Source organism: Motacilla alba, chromosome 2 (assembly GCF_015832195.1).
Source record: "Motacilla alba alba isolate MOTALB_02 chromosome 2, Motacilla_alba_V1.0_pri, whole genome shotgun sequence".
Lineage (NCBI taxonomy): Eukaryota > Metazoa > Chordata > Aves > Passeriformes > Motacillidae > Motacilla > Motacilla alba.
Window position 1 is genome coordinate 16,596,696 of NC_052017.1, and position 15,290 is coordinate 16,611,985.

General features: G+C 37.9%; 1 protein-coding gene across 11 annotated transcripts in view; it reads right to left on the reverse strand.

The window, feature by feature from the left end:
- Positions 1–15,290, reverse strand: part of MYO3A (myosin IIIA) — a 137,947-nt gene that overhangs the window by 97,083 nt on the left and 25,574 nt on the right. For 6 of the 11 annotated variants that reach the window (XM_038127688.1, XM_038127686.1, XM_038127685.1 and 3 more), the window contains 2 exons: positions 10,205–10,387; positions 5,244–5,378 (listed from right to left, as the gene is read on the reverse strand). In XM_038127688.1, the coding sequence (XP_037983616.1) occupies positions 5,244–5,378; positions 10,205–10,372 (303 nt within the window). In that variant the 5' untranslated portion in view covers positions 10,373–10,387. Of the gene's footprint in view, positions 1–5,243; positions 5,379–7,467; positions 7,598–10,204; positions 10,388–13,057; positions 13,136–15,290 lie in introns of all 11 variants that reach the window. The other 5 variants (XM_038127689.1, XM_038127687.1, XM_038127691.1 and 2 more) reach the window with 3 other exon arrangements.

Consider the following 15,290-nt stretch of genomic DNA (forward strand, 5'->3'; position numbering starts at 1 on the left):
GCTGTCATTGTTCATTTATGAATCTCTGAGGAAAGTTTATAAATATTCCATGAACTCTAAGGCTCTCCTTGTGACCACAGTTAGATTTGCAAACATCTGGAAGCATCTGATTTGCTACATTTCTCTCTCCCGAGAGCAGATACAACAGTACAACAGCACAGCAGACTCACTCCAGGCCAGATACTTAGCCGTGTACATATATTGTGCAGCAATCTTAATTTCACGTAGCAGTTCTTGCAACACCTTCTTCTTTTGGCTTTAATGAGCACTTATCCCTAACCAGCCATCTCCAACCATGCCATTAGTCCTTTGAACCCTCATACTGGTTGCCCTCTCTCAATCACATCAAACATGAGCTGGATGCTTTACCTGTCAAAGCCCACAGCAGTACTAATACCATTTCTTATGGAAAAAGACATCTACTTCCATCCTTGATCAGCTCACAGTGGTATCCATTACTGGGTGTATGCAGGCATAATGTGTTTTCCATTCTGCTTTGAAGGAGCAGCTACATCAGAAAACCACAACACCATCCTCCTTCAAATCCTCCTTAATAACTCTCCTGTACTACAGTGCTGACATATGCTTACTGCTGATGGGGATCACAACTGACTTCTGTTATCCATTCAGGTCTCCTTTTCCAAAGCTGTTTGTTCTATTGGCTTAAACCTTCGAAGAAAGCTCTCTGCTATGAAGAGTCACTTTGATGACAGGAAAGGAGTGAATAACTGATTCTCTACACGTTGTGCTGGGTTCTCCATCTCTAGGCAAACTCAAGAATGGTAGTCCTTCTAAAGGATCTCCTTAAAACCAGAAAGGAGTTCTATCAGGGATCTCAGCTTGTTACATTCTCATTTCATTTAAACACCTCACCAAAGGCAACTGCCCTTTTGATTGGTAACTGGGCAGGAGCTGCACTGGTGGGCTACTCTGCGCCCATAACACAGCAGCAGTCTGTTGACTGGTTCTTTCTCAGCTCTTATCCTGTTAAAAGCATTTTGGCAAGCTTTACTGGAAGTAAACTAGTAGTAATGGACTGACATAACCCTGGTATAGCAGGCTAGCACTTTGATATACTGGCATTTTATTCCTTTTTTTTTCATACGGTGCTACATTTACAATTGTTACAATGTTGTACTCTGATTAACCATGGGTTTTCACTTTGTCTGTGTTTGCAGAAAGAGTGGCAGGTGAATGATGCACTAGTTTTCTGTATTTTATTTTAATTCAAACTCCTGAGAGCTTCTACTTACTGGGATTAAATTTTTTTTCTTCTTTCTGAAAAAAACCACATCACAAATAAAAGCATCCCAAGAGAATTTAAAAAGAGAATTTAGACATTTGTATATTTCACTTTTTTTCCTCTTAATTTTAATTTTAAATGATCAAAGGTAAGTAAAAAAATCTGAATCACTTCAGGAAAATCATAAACCAGCAAAAATAGCTGCCAACTGAATCACAATAATCCATCATGACAATATTTCTGTAATTTTTTGAATTATCAGTGTCTGGTTAGCAGGTTCAATTAACATCAAGAAAAACATTTAGACTCAAAATTCAATGTATGTCGAGTTTTGAGTCTAAATTGTTGAGTTTTTACATGAAACTCAAAGTATACCACTTTGCAAAAATTCAGAATTAGACAAATTATCGATTTATTCAATGATTTCTCCTGTGTTAAAAGGTTGAGGGAAAGGGAAAGTCTAAAATGACACCTCTTCAGAGAAGCAGATTCCAAGCACAAGCTACTCTACACTCCCACATGATTTCTCTGGTGAAAATCACACTATATCAGCAAAAGGTTCCACATGAGAACAAAGATAAATCAGGTTCACTCAGTCTGGACTGTGCACCTGTACAAATTGCATCAACTACTCTGCAGGTACTTTTTAACAACAGAGCTGGCTAGAAAATAGAGCCTGCAATCCACTGGAAACTGTAACATATTCCCCCTTCTCATACGAGCAGGAGTCTAAATTTCATCACACTGAGATATAATTAGATTTAGAAACATTTTCACCATGTTGAAAACATAACATTCTACTACGTGGAATATTATACAAATAGAAATCAGCTTATAAGAGTGATGCTAAAATTCAACTTGTATGCTCATAAGGAGAGATTATAGAGCATGCCTGTATCATCATCAGGTTTAGTGTGTCCATAAATGGATACTAAATGGAATAGTCTGGGACATCTGTAATACAGCCATCACGGTTGCTGGAAAGCATGAGGGAAATGGGCTGCAAAAACTGGACAAAAACCTTCCTAAATAGCATCTTCTAGTGCCACCACAGTACACAGAAAGTTGAGCTACAAGGACCATTGGCCTAACTCAGCAGGACACTGCAAATATTCTTGAAATGTTGAAAAGAACTACACACTTAAGGGGAAAAAAACAACACCTAAAAAGAATATTTTGTCAGTCTTCTTGACATTCAGCAAAGTGAAAGGGATGTATTTCTGTAACACTTCTTGGCAATTTCCTCTACCTCTGCAGAAGTAAGAGGTTTCTACAATATGCCTTGATATTATGAAACAGTATTTTTGAGTGGAAAGTCATTTCTTCCAAAATTTTTCCCCTACCAAGATAAGTTTTAGCCCATTAAATAAGTTTTGGGGTTTTTTAACTGTATAAATAATGCATGCTTCCTCTATTTCCTATACAAACATATTGATAACTATAAAATACACTAGCATACTTATGTGACTCAAATTCAACCAAATTCATCTCAAATAGGGTATGCATGACTTTGCATCTTTAGAAAATGGACTGAGATGCTTCTTAAAAGTCCTACCTGATCTCCATAGGAAGTGAACTATAGAAATATGTTGCAATATGATTCTGGTTTACAGCAGCAAGTAAAAGCTGTGTAATACCTACCCGCTTACCTTGCTATGGCTTTTCAGCCTTCACTTCTTCTTGCCTAGGTTGTTCTTTGCACCAGGCAAGGCCTGTGCCATTTGTTCTCCCCACCTGTCCCAGACCTACATGCCCACCTGTAGGGGCCTGACACAATTCCTCTCTGCTCCATCTTCCATCAGATGATTTCCAACTATCTCAGATATTTTCCCTTCTGAACTAACATCGAGAGCAGAAAGAAATGGGATACAGCACACTCTGCCCCAGCTGTGTCATCATGCTGCTGTCTGCTGACATCAAACTGCTAAGCTGATTCGTCCCAGGTAAGGGATTTCTTTCCAACACAGACTCAGTAGGACAGTTCCTCCTGCCTGAGTCTCTGGTCACACAGGGCAAAGCTTAATGCACCTGGCAGGAATCCTCCTTCCTGCACCATTCTGAATTATAAACATGATTAGAACAACATCCAAGGAGGAGCAGATGTTCAACTTATCTGAGTGCAGCCTACAGAGAGAAAGGCATTTTTGAACTGAGAGTCAAGAGTTCTGTCATTCTGTACAGATGTTTTCTTGTTTCACTTTCATTCCTATAGGTAGTTTTCTTAAAAATACATTGCATAGGACACATCTTAAAAAGATGAAGATTTTTTCTTCCAGGAAAAAAAAACCCAAACCCAAACATCAAAATATATGGATTCAAACACCCCAGTGAATAACTTTCTGGTAAGCTGCAGTGGTGATTCTAAATTCATTACTAAATGCTGACATTTACCATCTATCACAACCCATTCCTAGTGGAATTTGAGAAACTTTCTCTCCAAATCGTCTTGCCCATATATCCCACCCAAGAACACAAAACGGAGATGATGAAGAGATACTCATTCTTATAAACTGCAGGACACCTTAATTGCTGCTGTGAAAAGCTAACTAAAACTGTAAAGCTGCACACAAGCTGATAAGAAGATGCCACAGAGAACAGAGAAATCTGTTTCATGACAGTTTTCTTTCACATACACTACTATTAATAGGAAACCTTCACCAAAGTCAATACTGAAATTTATTTTCCTGCTTATGCATATCTACACATACCAGCTGAAATCCACTGCAAACACAGATCTACACGTGCAGTGACAGAAAGCATCCAAGACTGTTCCACACACTCCATACTTGCACATGTACAGCTTGGCTTATAAAAAGTAAATATGAAATATACTCCACATGTAGGCTCGTGTTTTTCACATAAAGAACATCATTCCATGTGAAATATAAAAGTTAAAATATAAACACTTGACTGTTTCCTCCCAGTTCTGTTTCTGCTTGGCTGTTTGTTTGGCATCCATTCTTTACAGGCCGGAAGTTTCACAAATGGGAGTTTTCAATGGCCAGATTTTCCAAGATGCTCATTTCACAAAGACCTGACACCTTTTGATGTCAGTCTAACCTAATAATTTGTTCTGATTTGCAATGCAAACCATTCTTAAAAATATGTTCTAATGGAACACATAAGTATTTGGAATAGATTTTTTTAGACCTTAAGCATTGCTGACAGCTTGTTTCTACAATTTGATACCATTGTATCATTGAGATATTTGGTAGGAGATTCGTATTTACTTAGCTGACAAAGCATAAATCACAACCAAATTCTTCAATCTCAACTTTATCAAACTCTGATCAAATGACAGCAAAAGTCTTGATTCCTAGGAAAAGCACACTATTCCTGTCAGAAATATTCTTCATTTTCCTTTGGATACAAGAGGAAGTTTTTACAGAACAGGCTGTAAATCTATAGAAACTAATAATCAAGACCTTTGCTCACAGATTACTCAAAACTAAAGACAAACACATCTTGCTATGAACTTAATTGGAGGAAAATTAAGTGCTCTTCTCCTGCTGCTGTCAACATTTGGGCATTTGGGCAGTAGCTGCTTTTATTGGTTTACTTATTTATTTGTGCATTTACCTCCCACAGAAAAAAAAGAATTCAGTTAAATAATTTTTATAATTTCATTTGGAAAAAAATCACCATACTGTATTCTTTAACTGCTATGTCAAATGCTAGTGATATGTAAAGAAATGGTACTGCAAGAAGATTTCCATGGCAAGCCTTTCACCAAAAAAAGATTTTAGGTAGCAAATCCTATGAGTTTATTAGAATTTATATCCTAATTCTGAAGGCACAAGACTATCGGTGTAATATCAAGATAAGAACACTGAACAATTTAATCAGAACAGTAAAAAGACTAAACAACAGTATTTGTCACTTTGCATTCAACCACTCTTAAAAAAAACATTACACAAATGACTTGCATCTAATTCATTGAGTTTATACTTAACAACGGAATACCAACTAAAACAAACCTCCTTTTTTCTGTATTATTTACCTCAAGAACTAGCCAAAGCTGGTCTCCATTTTTCACATCTTTCTTATAGTACATGCCGTAGAATTTGACTACATTGGGATGATCAGAGAGAGCTTTCAAAATGTTGTACTCAGCTTCAATTTCTTCATCAATATCCTAGTGTCACAAATGAGAAATGCATAGCAGTTAACAAATAAATAATGACAGCCACAAAAAAAAAAAAACCAAGAACAAACAACAAAGTATTTTCTGTCAGTTCAAATGTAGTTTGAAATTATACAAATAGAAAAAATCAAATAGAACACAAATATACCATTTACAGAACTACAAAGCTTGGTTCTGCTTAGTGAATACAAACCAGTTATTTTTTAAAATTTTATTCTGTCTTTAGCAATTTTGACTAATGAATATAGGGTATGACAGAGCAGCCCTCAGGAAAGAGCAAGGGTCCTGGAGGACATCAAGTTGTCCATGAGACAGCAGTGAGGGTCCAAGAAGGCCGATGGGATCCTCAGCTGTATTAGGAAAAGCATTGCCAACAGGTTGAGGGAGGCGATCCTGCTCCTCCACTCAGCCCTGGTGAGGCCACAGCAGGAGTGCTGTGTCCCCAGTTCTAGGCTTCTCAGTATAAGAAAGACATGGAGATAATGGAGTGGGTCCAGAGGAGAGCTATGAAGATGATGAAGGGATTGGAACATCTCTCTTATGAGGAAAGGCTGAGGGAGCTGGGCCTGTTCAGCTTCAAGAAGAGAAAACTGAGAGGGAACTTCAACAATCTCTACAAGTGTCTGAAGGGAGGGTGGGAAGAAGATGGATTCAGGCACTTCTCAGTGGTGCCTGATGAGAGGCAATGGGTGAAACTGATGCACAGGAAGTTCCATCTGAATATGAGGAAAAAATTATTTATTGCATGGGTGACAGAACATTGGAACAGGCTGCCCAGAGAAGTTGTGGATTGTCCCTCTAGCATGATTCAAGAACTCTCTGGATATAATACTGTGCAATATGCTGTAGCAAGACTGCTTGAGCAGGGAGGTTAGATCATATGACCCCATCACTGGTCCCTTCCAGCCTTAACTATTCTGTGATGTCAAGGCAAAGCCAGAGCAATCCACAAGTAGGTAGGTATGCAGATGCCTAGGGAAAGTACAAGTTACTGCTTTAGTCTTAATGGTAACCCCAGCTAGAAATGGTGTAGTTGGGACTACCTCTAAACCTCTTAGTGCATGAACAAGTATGACTCCAGACACATCTTATTCATTTGTCATCCCACTTTCCAGAATTATCTGGGAATTCTTCTCATTTTCAGCTGTCATAGAAGCTGGTAACATCCATGGTCTCTCTGGGTTCTGCTACTGAACTATAATAATCATGGGTTTTTTCACACTGTCATTACAGACCCTGGGTTTCTTAGTGAGGGAAATCCTTTTGGAGGTGAGATATGAGGACCAGTTTTGCCAACAGATGTACTGGGAGCTGTGCAAATCCCTTCAGACCAAAAATGGACACAGGCATTTGCAGGCTTTAGCAGGCATTGGATGACTCAGGTAAACCTTTCCCACCTGTGCACTGGAATTGCTCATTGGGGGATGATGATTACACTGCATTTGAGTCATACTGACAAAATATTCAATCCCTCTTGACAACAGATTAAGGCAAATATCTGCAGCCATTTTCCCCTCATTGTTCATATCTCAAAAAAAAAAAAAGTTTAACACACTCATTTCAGACTTAAAACATTTTTATATACCATTTGCTGTTTACAACTACACAAAAAGAAGTAAAAAATCCATTCTAGAAGAAGGCTCCCTTATGAACTACACTATCCCTATGAATGTATTTCATATCAGTGAAAAGCTCTACTCAGTGCCAAAAACCTGTCTCAGCAAAGCCAAATAGAAGTGACCATGGCAGAGAAAGGGGATGTTCTGTATTCCTAATGAATGATGCTCCTTCTCATTCTGTTTAACACACCTGCCCCAAGAGCACTTTGCTCACTTGTTTCTTATACAGGTCTCCACTATCCCACTCAAGTTCCTCACAGGAGCCTTTTGTCTTGAGACCAGCTTGACTGTTCTCCAAGAACTTCTTCTGTCACCAGTATCTTAATAAATCATGCCAATAAACTTTCATATTAAAATTACCAGGATAAGTCTTCTCACAAGGAAGGATTTTAGAGGTCTTGTTATTGGAACAACTGAAAAACAGCAGGAATTTTCCTCTTTCTAAAAAAGGAGAAACTTACTTTAAGGTAATTTTCCGTAGCACAACACAGAATACAGAAAAAAAATTCAAGGAAGGAAGAAAGAACCAAAGTACCGAAGGTGGTGGAGAATGGAAAGTGAAAGAAGCAGAGATGAAGACAGAAAACACATCTGGCAAAAACAAAAGAAAGAAAAAAAAATACAGTCAAAAGCCAAAAAATTAAAACAAAGCATAAAATAGTTTTGACTGCCTTGGGAAAACTGGATGACAATTAGCCCACTGTCCTACTGTGAATTCATAGAGGTTTCTGTCTCCTGAGGGATACTCAGATTTTATGAGATTTTTCACAATTATAAGGAGGAATTAAATGAAAGAATATTCATTCTGTGCCTACCAAAAAGAAAAATTTTCCTCTGTATTTTTATGAAGGAAAAAGCTTGAAACATTTAGTTGAATTTAGCATATTTACCTTCATTTAAAAACTGTATCAGAAATTGCAGACTGAAAATTTTCATCCTATATATAGCATAATTTGGCTAAGAGTTCTAAAGTACAATGGTATTTACTTATAGTCCTGAGGACAAGACTCAAGACTAAGCCGTCTCAGTTCCATCTTAAATTCTCATTTCAACACCTTTGCTTTCCTATTTCAGTTTCAAAAAGCTCAGCTGACATCCAGCAAAAAGGGTCTGTGCTCTAAAGGATTAAACATTAAAAACTTATTTCAGCCTTTTATCACCCATGATAATGTAGGTTCCCAGTTTAATTTCAAAGCATCAGTTAAACCAAATCATATTTCTTCTGCTTTGTTTCCTGTCTACCTCTCAGGAGGCACAATTTTGAAACAATCTCCAAAGAAAAAGAATTGTAAAATGTAAAGAAGAAAATACATAAAGTATCTTTTCCTTTATTGCAATGGCTCCCTCTGCAGCCATTATTAATACTTTCAGTTTAAATAAAAAGAACTCATTTATTGCTTGCACTTTATTTCCAATGCAGGATTGTCATTTTAGCATTTACATGGAGGTACAGAAGCTACTCCAGACACCCTGTAAATAGAAGAGAGCAAAGAAGAATAGTGTTCTTAGAATAAAAAGGGTAAAACATTTAATTAAGAGTTAAGTCTTGGAAGACTGATGTTGACTGCACTACTGCCATATTTTCATTAAAATAAGGAACCTGTTTTCATCAATTATAGATTTGCCCATTTTCAATTTCTTATATTGCATCTTTTTCCATCCTATTTCTTCCATCTCCTTTACATTCTATTCCTTTTTCCTACTTAATCTATTCCTCTTTCCTCTAGCATCAGCTTTACTGTTTCTTTTGTCTTCCTATCATTACCCTTTAATCTTATTCTGCAACCTCCAAAGTGTACAGAACTTTGAAAGTTTCACTGATTTCTTCAGGAATTCCTGCCATAGCCAGCTGCCACTTAAGAATCACTCCTGAACACTACTGAAGCATAAGAAAGCAAAAGCATTTCCTGCCAAACAGGCATTTAGATGAGCACCAAATGCAAGGAAGTCATGCCTATTTATTGTAAGCACAAGAACCTTGTTTACAGAAAGCAATAGACTCAAAAATAGTTTCCAACACATTTGAACTCATCAAGATGCTTATCACTTGGCAGGTTATTTTTACTTTGGAAGAGGTTGTGGTATTGAATTGAGATGAGGACTCTTTCATTGCTTTGAAAGTGCACTGAAGTAAAAAGCAGCTCAGCAAGAAACACAGCATAGATAATGGAAGCTACGTTTTCACCAATGTATTTAATAGAATTTTGGTCTATGGGATCATAATCTGACACTGTGTGATGTGCAGAGGTAGAAGAACCCTGTGAGACTATGCAGTTCCAGACCTGTAGGGTCCACACAGCACGGCATGCTCGCCCATTCCTACCCAGAGGTCATCCAATGGAAGCACACACCTCACAAACCTATACTGAGAGTGCAGAAGATGAACTGAAAAGGGCCTCCAAAATAAGAACAGCTGCTTTCCCATAGTTTGTTCTCGAGAAAAGTCCCAAGACACGTGCAGCACCACTGAAGTCAGTAGGGTGTCCCTGTACAAACCAGACTAGTGTTCTTCCTTGCTCTTTGAGCATTAATCTGCCACCCAACAGATTTCAGTTATTAAGAACAAAACTGTGCTCTACAATTTCATAATTCCACCTCCCAGCTGCCTGGTGCTTTGTGTGTAGAGCTAATCCCTTTGCATTTTCCATTTGAAAAGATCGATTCCTCTGTGAGACCTACTTATTTTGGCACATTGCAAAAAACACAGAATGAAAAATACCAATAAAGTATGCTATTTTATTTTTGAAGTATCACTCACAGCATATAACTCAGCTACAAGCTTGTACTCAGATGCTTGAAGGTACAGCTTAAGTACTTAGAAGTCCATAACTTCCTTACTGACCAATATGTCAAAACTTAAAAAAAAAAAAAGGAAAGGGAACAACAGTAAAAATAGAATAAGCTAGGGCTCCTAATACTGAAAAGGAAAATAATCAGCTCTGCTCCCAAAACAAGAGAGAAGGGTAACAAAGTAAAATCAACAAAGTTTAGGTATATTTCTGACTTTTACCATAAGCAACCACTTCCAAGATCACTTATGTTAAGAAAATGCATTGATAGTTAGCCTGATACATAGCAGGCTGAAATTGTTTATTTCACAGTCACTTTTAATGCAAATTATCTACAAAGATTAAGAGGGAAAAAAAAAAAAAAAGACTACATGAACTCACAATTAACCAAGCAATTTAAGTAACTTACATGAACAGGATCCAAAATTTTGACTGCTGCTTTGCTGCCATTTTTCTTATTTAACACCTTGAAAACTTTTCCATAAGTTCCTTTGCCAATAGTCTCAATTATTTCCCAGGTATCTGAAGGATCAGGAAAGCTATCAAATATTATTGTTTTCCCAGACAATGGAAGCATTTCAAATGATGGCTCCTATGAAAAAGAGATGTCAGTGTTCACTCAACAAATGGTCAATAGCAATTCGTTTCCTAGAAATGGGAAGAGAAATACACACTCCAGCCTCAAACACTAGAAATGTTTTCGTATATCATGTGCATACACAGATAGCATAATGAATAAGAACTGCTGCACTTGAATTTCCCTTCATTTGATATCGTGTTGACTGCACAGTATCAAAAGAAGGTATGTGCAGTTTACACAGTATCAAATGAAGGGAAATTCAAATGATAATTTGAACCAATATCAAGTTTGAGTGAAGCCAGTTTCCCATGCACTTCAATGAATATATATTGTAACACCCAGATCTTTGGAGGGACAGGGGAATGAGAGTCAAGTTCATAAAATTCCAAAGGATTTAGGTCTATTACCAAGAATCAGGCAAGAAGTGGAAAGAAACCCCCACAAAACATCTTAAATAGTAGCATTAGGTTAATTCAAACTCTTACAGCGAACAATCACTTTTACAAGCCAACTCTTGGGATTTGAATTATGACATAGCTCTCAAAAGGCCAAGCAGATCAAAGTGACAGATCTTTTCACAATGCTACAGTCTTCTGACAGTCAAGCACTCTCAGTCATGGAAAATGCGCTTACCAACGTACATCCTTTAACAACTGGTTTACATACTGTAAAGAAAACACCTTTTACAATGACTGAATTGTATCCATCACTGATCAGGTTGCACCAACACCCTTGTCCATGATGGATACAATTCACCAGGATACCTGCAGCAGTCTGTTGTGTACTTGGTACTGCAGCCAGTACTGGCCCAGCTCCTCGATTCCAAATACTGTGGGAATGAAATGGCCCAATTTTACCTGATACAATGAAATCTCCCTTAACACTGTTCCAGGTTAAGGTCAAAATAAAGATCAAAATCCAGAGACATACAGTTGTAATAAGTGTATTCTCAGCTTTCCATTCAAGATTCAAAATTTGCTTCTTTCTCCTGTCCCACGGGATTCAAAAAGACTCAACTCAGGAAGAGACTACAGTCAGTGTCCTAAGGCATCACCTTATGCCTAGTCTTTACCCATGCTTTGGGAGCTTCACCATATTCAGGTAAAGCCACTTCTTCCCCCAGAAAAGAACACAAATGAGTCACAACTTTCTTTATCTTTGCCTTTAAAGTAGTGCTCAAGTACAATAATTCTGTTGGCGTTTTTTACTCACTTCATGCAAAAAAGCTTTGTAATTAGCTTCTGCACTCTGCTGTAATTAGGGGACTACACAAAACAATAACTAAATTTGGGATGATAAAGGGATGAGGATTCATAATCTCAAACCCTTGCTTTGAGGGTTTCAATAATGATAGCATTTCAAATTTTCTCTATCTAAGCTTTGGTTTTTTAATTAGAGGCTAACTATTTGTTAAAGATCTTACTCGATACTACTAAACCTGTAACTAGTGATTTTTTTTTATAAGAGGAAAAAAAGTAAAAAGGTATCAATAGATGCCTTTATAAGAACTGAGGCATCCAAACCATATTGAAGTCTGTCTACATATAGGCTATTTTCTACAGAATATGTAATTTTTCATCTAAATCTAGAGCCGCTGTGTCTTACATTACAAGAAAACACAGCAGTTTCTGACCCAGGCAGTAGGAGATATGCAGCGCTGAAGAAAGGAAGATTTATTTCTTCCCTTTCGAAGACGAGCACTTCTGACACAGGAACTAAAAGAACAGCTTCACATACTTAGACTGCACCAGAGCCAAGCTGGGAACTCTGATACTTTGAATCTTCAAATAAGCAAAGCACCACCCTGCTGCAGGGATATTTTACACTAAGCAGAACACTCCAAGAAGCAACATTCCAACCTGGTGCTTCAGACAGCCTCCCAGGCTCCATTAACTCCCTATACATTGACAGAATGAAGCTGAAATTCATTGACTCCCAGTATCAATTGCTTATTTGTCTGCAGAGACTGGTACAATGAGAACTGTTAAAGGGCTAAGGAAACATGATCCTGCAAGTACTATTTGGCTACCAGAGAAAAAGTGCTAGAGAAATTGCAATGTGCTTTTGTTTTCTTTTGAAAATCACAACAGTTGCACATCATCTAGTCTTAAAAAAAGTCACCACATACTTAAAAAAATATGCATTCACTAGCTGTCATATTTAGTTCAATAATTTAAGAGTGCTATTCCAGAAAAAAAATCCCCCTTATTCTTTCCTTTGAGTTACAGCTTCAAAATGATAACTTGAATAAATTATAATGAATACCATGTTTCCTCACTTTCACCAAGTTTAAGAACAAGTCATTGCAGATAAATTGTTTATTTTTCAATTTTATTATTAAAAATATATTAAATAGAATGATTTCAAGTGTTCTGTTCTGGATGATGGATAATGTTTTATTACATCTCAGTGAAGTTGTCAAAGCTGATAATGATTTAACCTCATATTTCAGCAATAAATTGGACTGCTCCTGGAATATGTCTGGATGCCCAACCAACTGGATAATTTATCATACCCTTCACCATTAAAAATTTACTTAAAAGACAGCACAATTTATAACTTGATCTAAACCTCTAAGCTGGGAATGTACCCTTCAACCCCTAGGAAAAATGAACTTTTAAAAATACTTCTGGAGTGTTCAATGTGACAGTTCACTCAGCTTTCGCTTAGATTTTGGCTAACCTGCTAGTGAGGCCTGATGGATGCTGGGCACAGTGCCAGTAAGTCAAAGCAAGAGCACCAAGTAGGCAGACAGGTGGCCTGAAAGAGTTTAAGAGCCATTATGAGCATTACACACCATTATCACTGGCAAAACTGTCTCCTGTCATCTTTCCTGTTGCAGTTTCCCCAGAATCTGCTCACTTATAAAAAATGGTTTAGGCCAAACCTCCAAGCTGGAAGGTATAAAATATCAGCTTACCCAAAAACCTTTAGAAGCAAATCCAACAGGAGCTGGACTGCTGAGGCCTTCCTGCTACTTGGTCTGATAAAGGGAACACTTGTACCATGACAGAGGAGAAGGAATCAGCAGTCTCTTACCCTCAGCTAGGTTTTACTTTTTTTGGTTTTTCTTGGAGGTGTGTAAATTAAGAGTTATAGGTTATAAATAACAAAACCTCACAGCTTGAATGGTGCATATATGAATTCACATGATAGACTGACCTAGGCAAAAGGGGATTGAGCCCCTCTGTGTCATGTTAGTTATAGTTCTTAATAAGTTCATGAAACAAAGTTAAAATCACAGAGTACATTGTCCTGTAAGTTTGAGAGAGGCAAACAGAATGACACAGCAATTAAATTCAGGATATTCAAGGCAAGGAAAAAATAGATTGGGAGTTCCAACAAAACAAGATTTGGGGATTTTTTTGGTTTGTTGGTTGGTGTTTTTTTTTAATCTGAGAGGGGGATCTGGTGCCAGTTATAAGAACAAAGTGGGTGAGAATTCTTTTGCGCCATTCCTATATGACTTTTTGCTTCACATCAAACATTTGCACCTGGTACAGCAGACTTCAGGCCAAATATTAGAGATATCCCCGATCCCCAGAGATGCCCTGTTCAGCAGCTGTGTTGACAGACCATTGCATTCTCCATCATTTTCAGTATCTAGTCAGTTTGGAGAGAGAAGGGGAAGCGTGCTAAAGAACCTAGTATACCTCCTCTGGACTATCTCACTGCTGCCGAGGCAACTCAGTGAAGTACATTTATCACACCCAAAGCTTCAGACACAAACCAATTGCCCTGTGGAGGGCTTTTTAGTCAAGGCCACAGAGCACTAGAGACAACACAGTCACATGGGAATAAGCAATTGGTTTTGTTTCTGCCAGCTGGGGTGAAAGCACAATGGAGCCTGAATTTCACACAGAATATTATATGTTAATCCAATATTTTCACCACTGTTTCATACCACCTAACTGTGCAACTTTCTAATAAACTTCCCCCCCGAACAGTTTCTGGATAGACCTTCATCTCACTTGAATGAAAGCATACCCATTTCCTCCATAAAGAGCTAATAAAATGAAATCTCCTTGCCTCATGTCACTCACCTTCCTCCACACAGGGAGCCTACAGGATTAGCAAAGCAGACATCTATTCACATTTAACTACAGTGAATGCAGCCTTTAGGTTCCCATCAGCACCTTGTCTCCTGGCTACCACAACTTTCTGGTCTTGAAAACTGGAACCAGGACCTCATTGGTTCAGTTCAAAACACACCTACTGTGGTTGTCTTCTGGTTTATTTGCTCCCATCCCTCTCTCCTTCACATTGTAAACATTCCTTATGTTTAACCAGACAGGTCCTGCACACATCCTACCCTGAAATGTTCCAGACATCTTCCTGTATGTCACAACTGGCAGATGTCAGGCGCCAAGAACACTGGCACACATGGCATATCATGTCTATTACCTCTCTGAAGTTGACACAATGCATTCCTTCAGACTGTGAAACTTCAACCTCTTGCCTAATGGATGCCAGAAAAGTAATCACCCTAACAAAAACAAAACAAATGAAAATAGACAGCTTGTTTTATCAAATAAAAAACTCCATCTCACCTCACTTTTTCACCCCCTTTATTGCTTTATTCAATATCTAATTTGGAAGTTCTTTGGTCTGGCACTGATCACAAGGCACAGTGGGGCCTTCAAATGCAATGGCACAATCAAATCCCAAAACACATTTCTTCTTATTTCATGAGTTATGCCACACTGACAAGTACTTAATAAGAAAGTTAAAGGCTGCCACACAGAATTCTCACAACAAGCCAAAAAGCATGAGGCTACAATATGCCCTTCATTGTACTAGCACCTAGTAATTTCTGGATAAATAATTTGATAATTCAACTAAGACCATGGACTGCAGCTTAGATTCTCAGCTAGAGTTATAATGACTCTTTTATACAGTATATTATCTTAGCCAT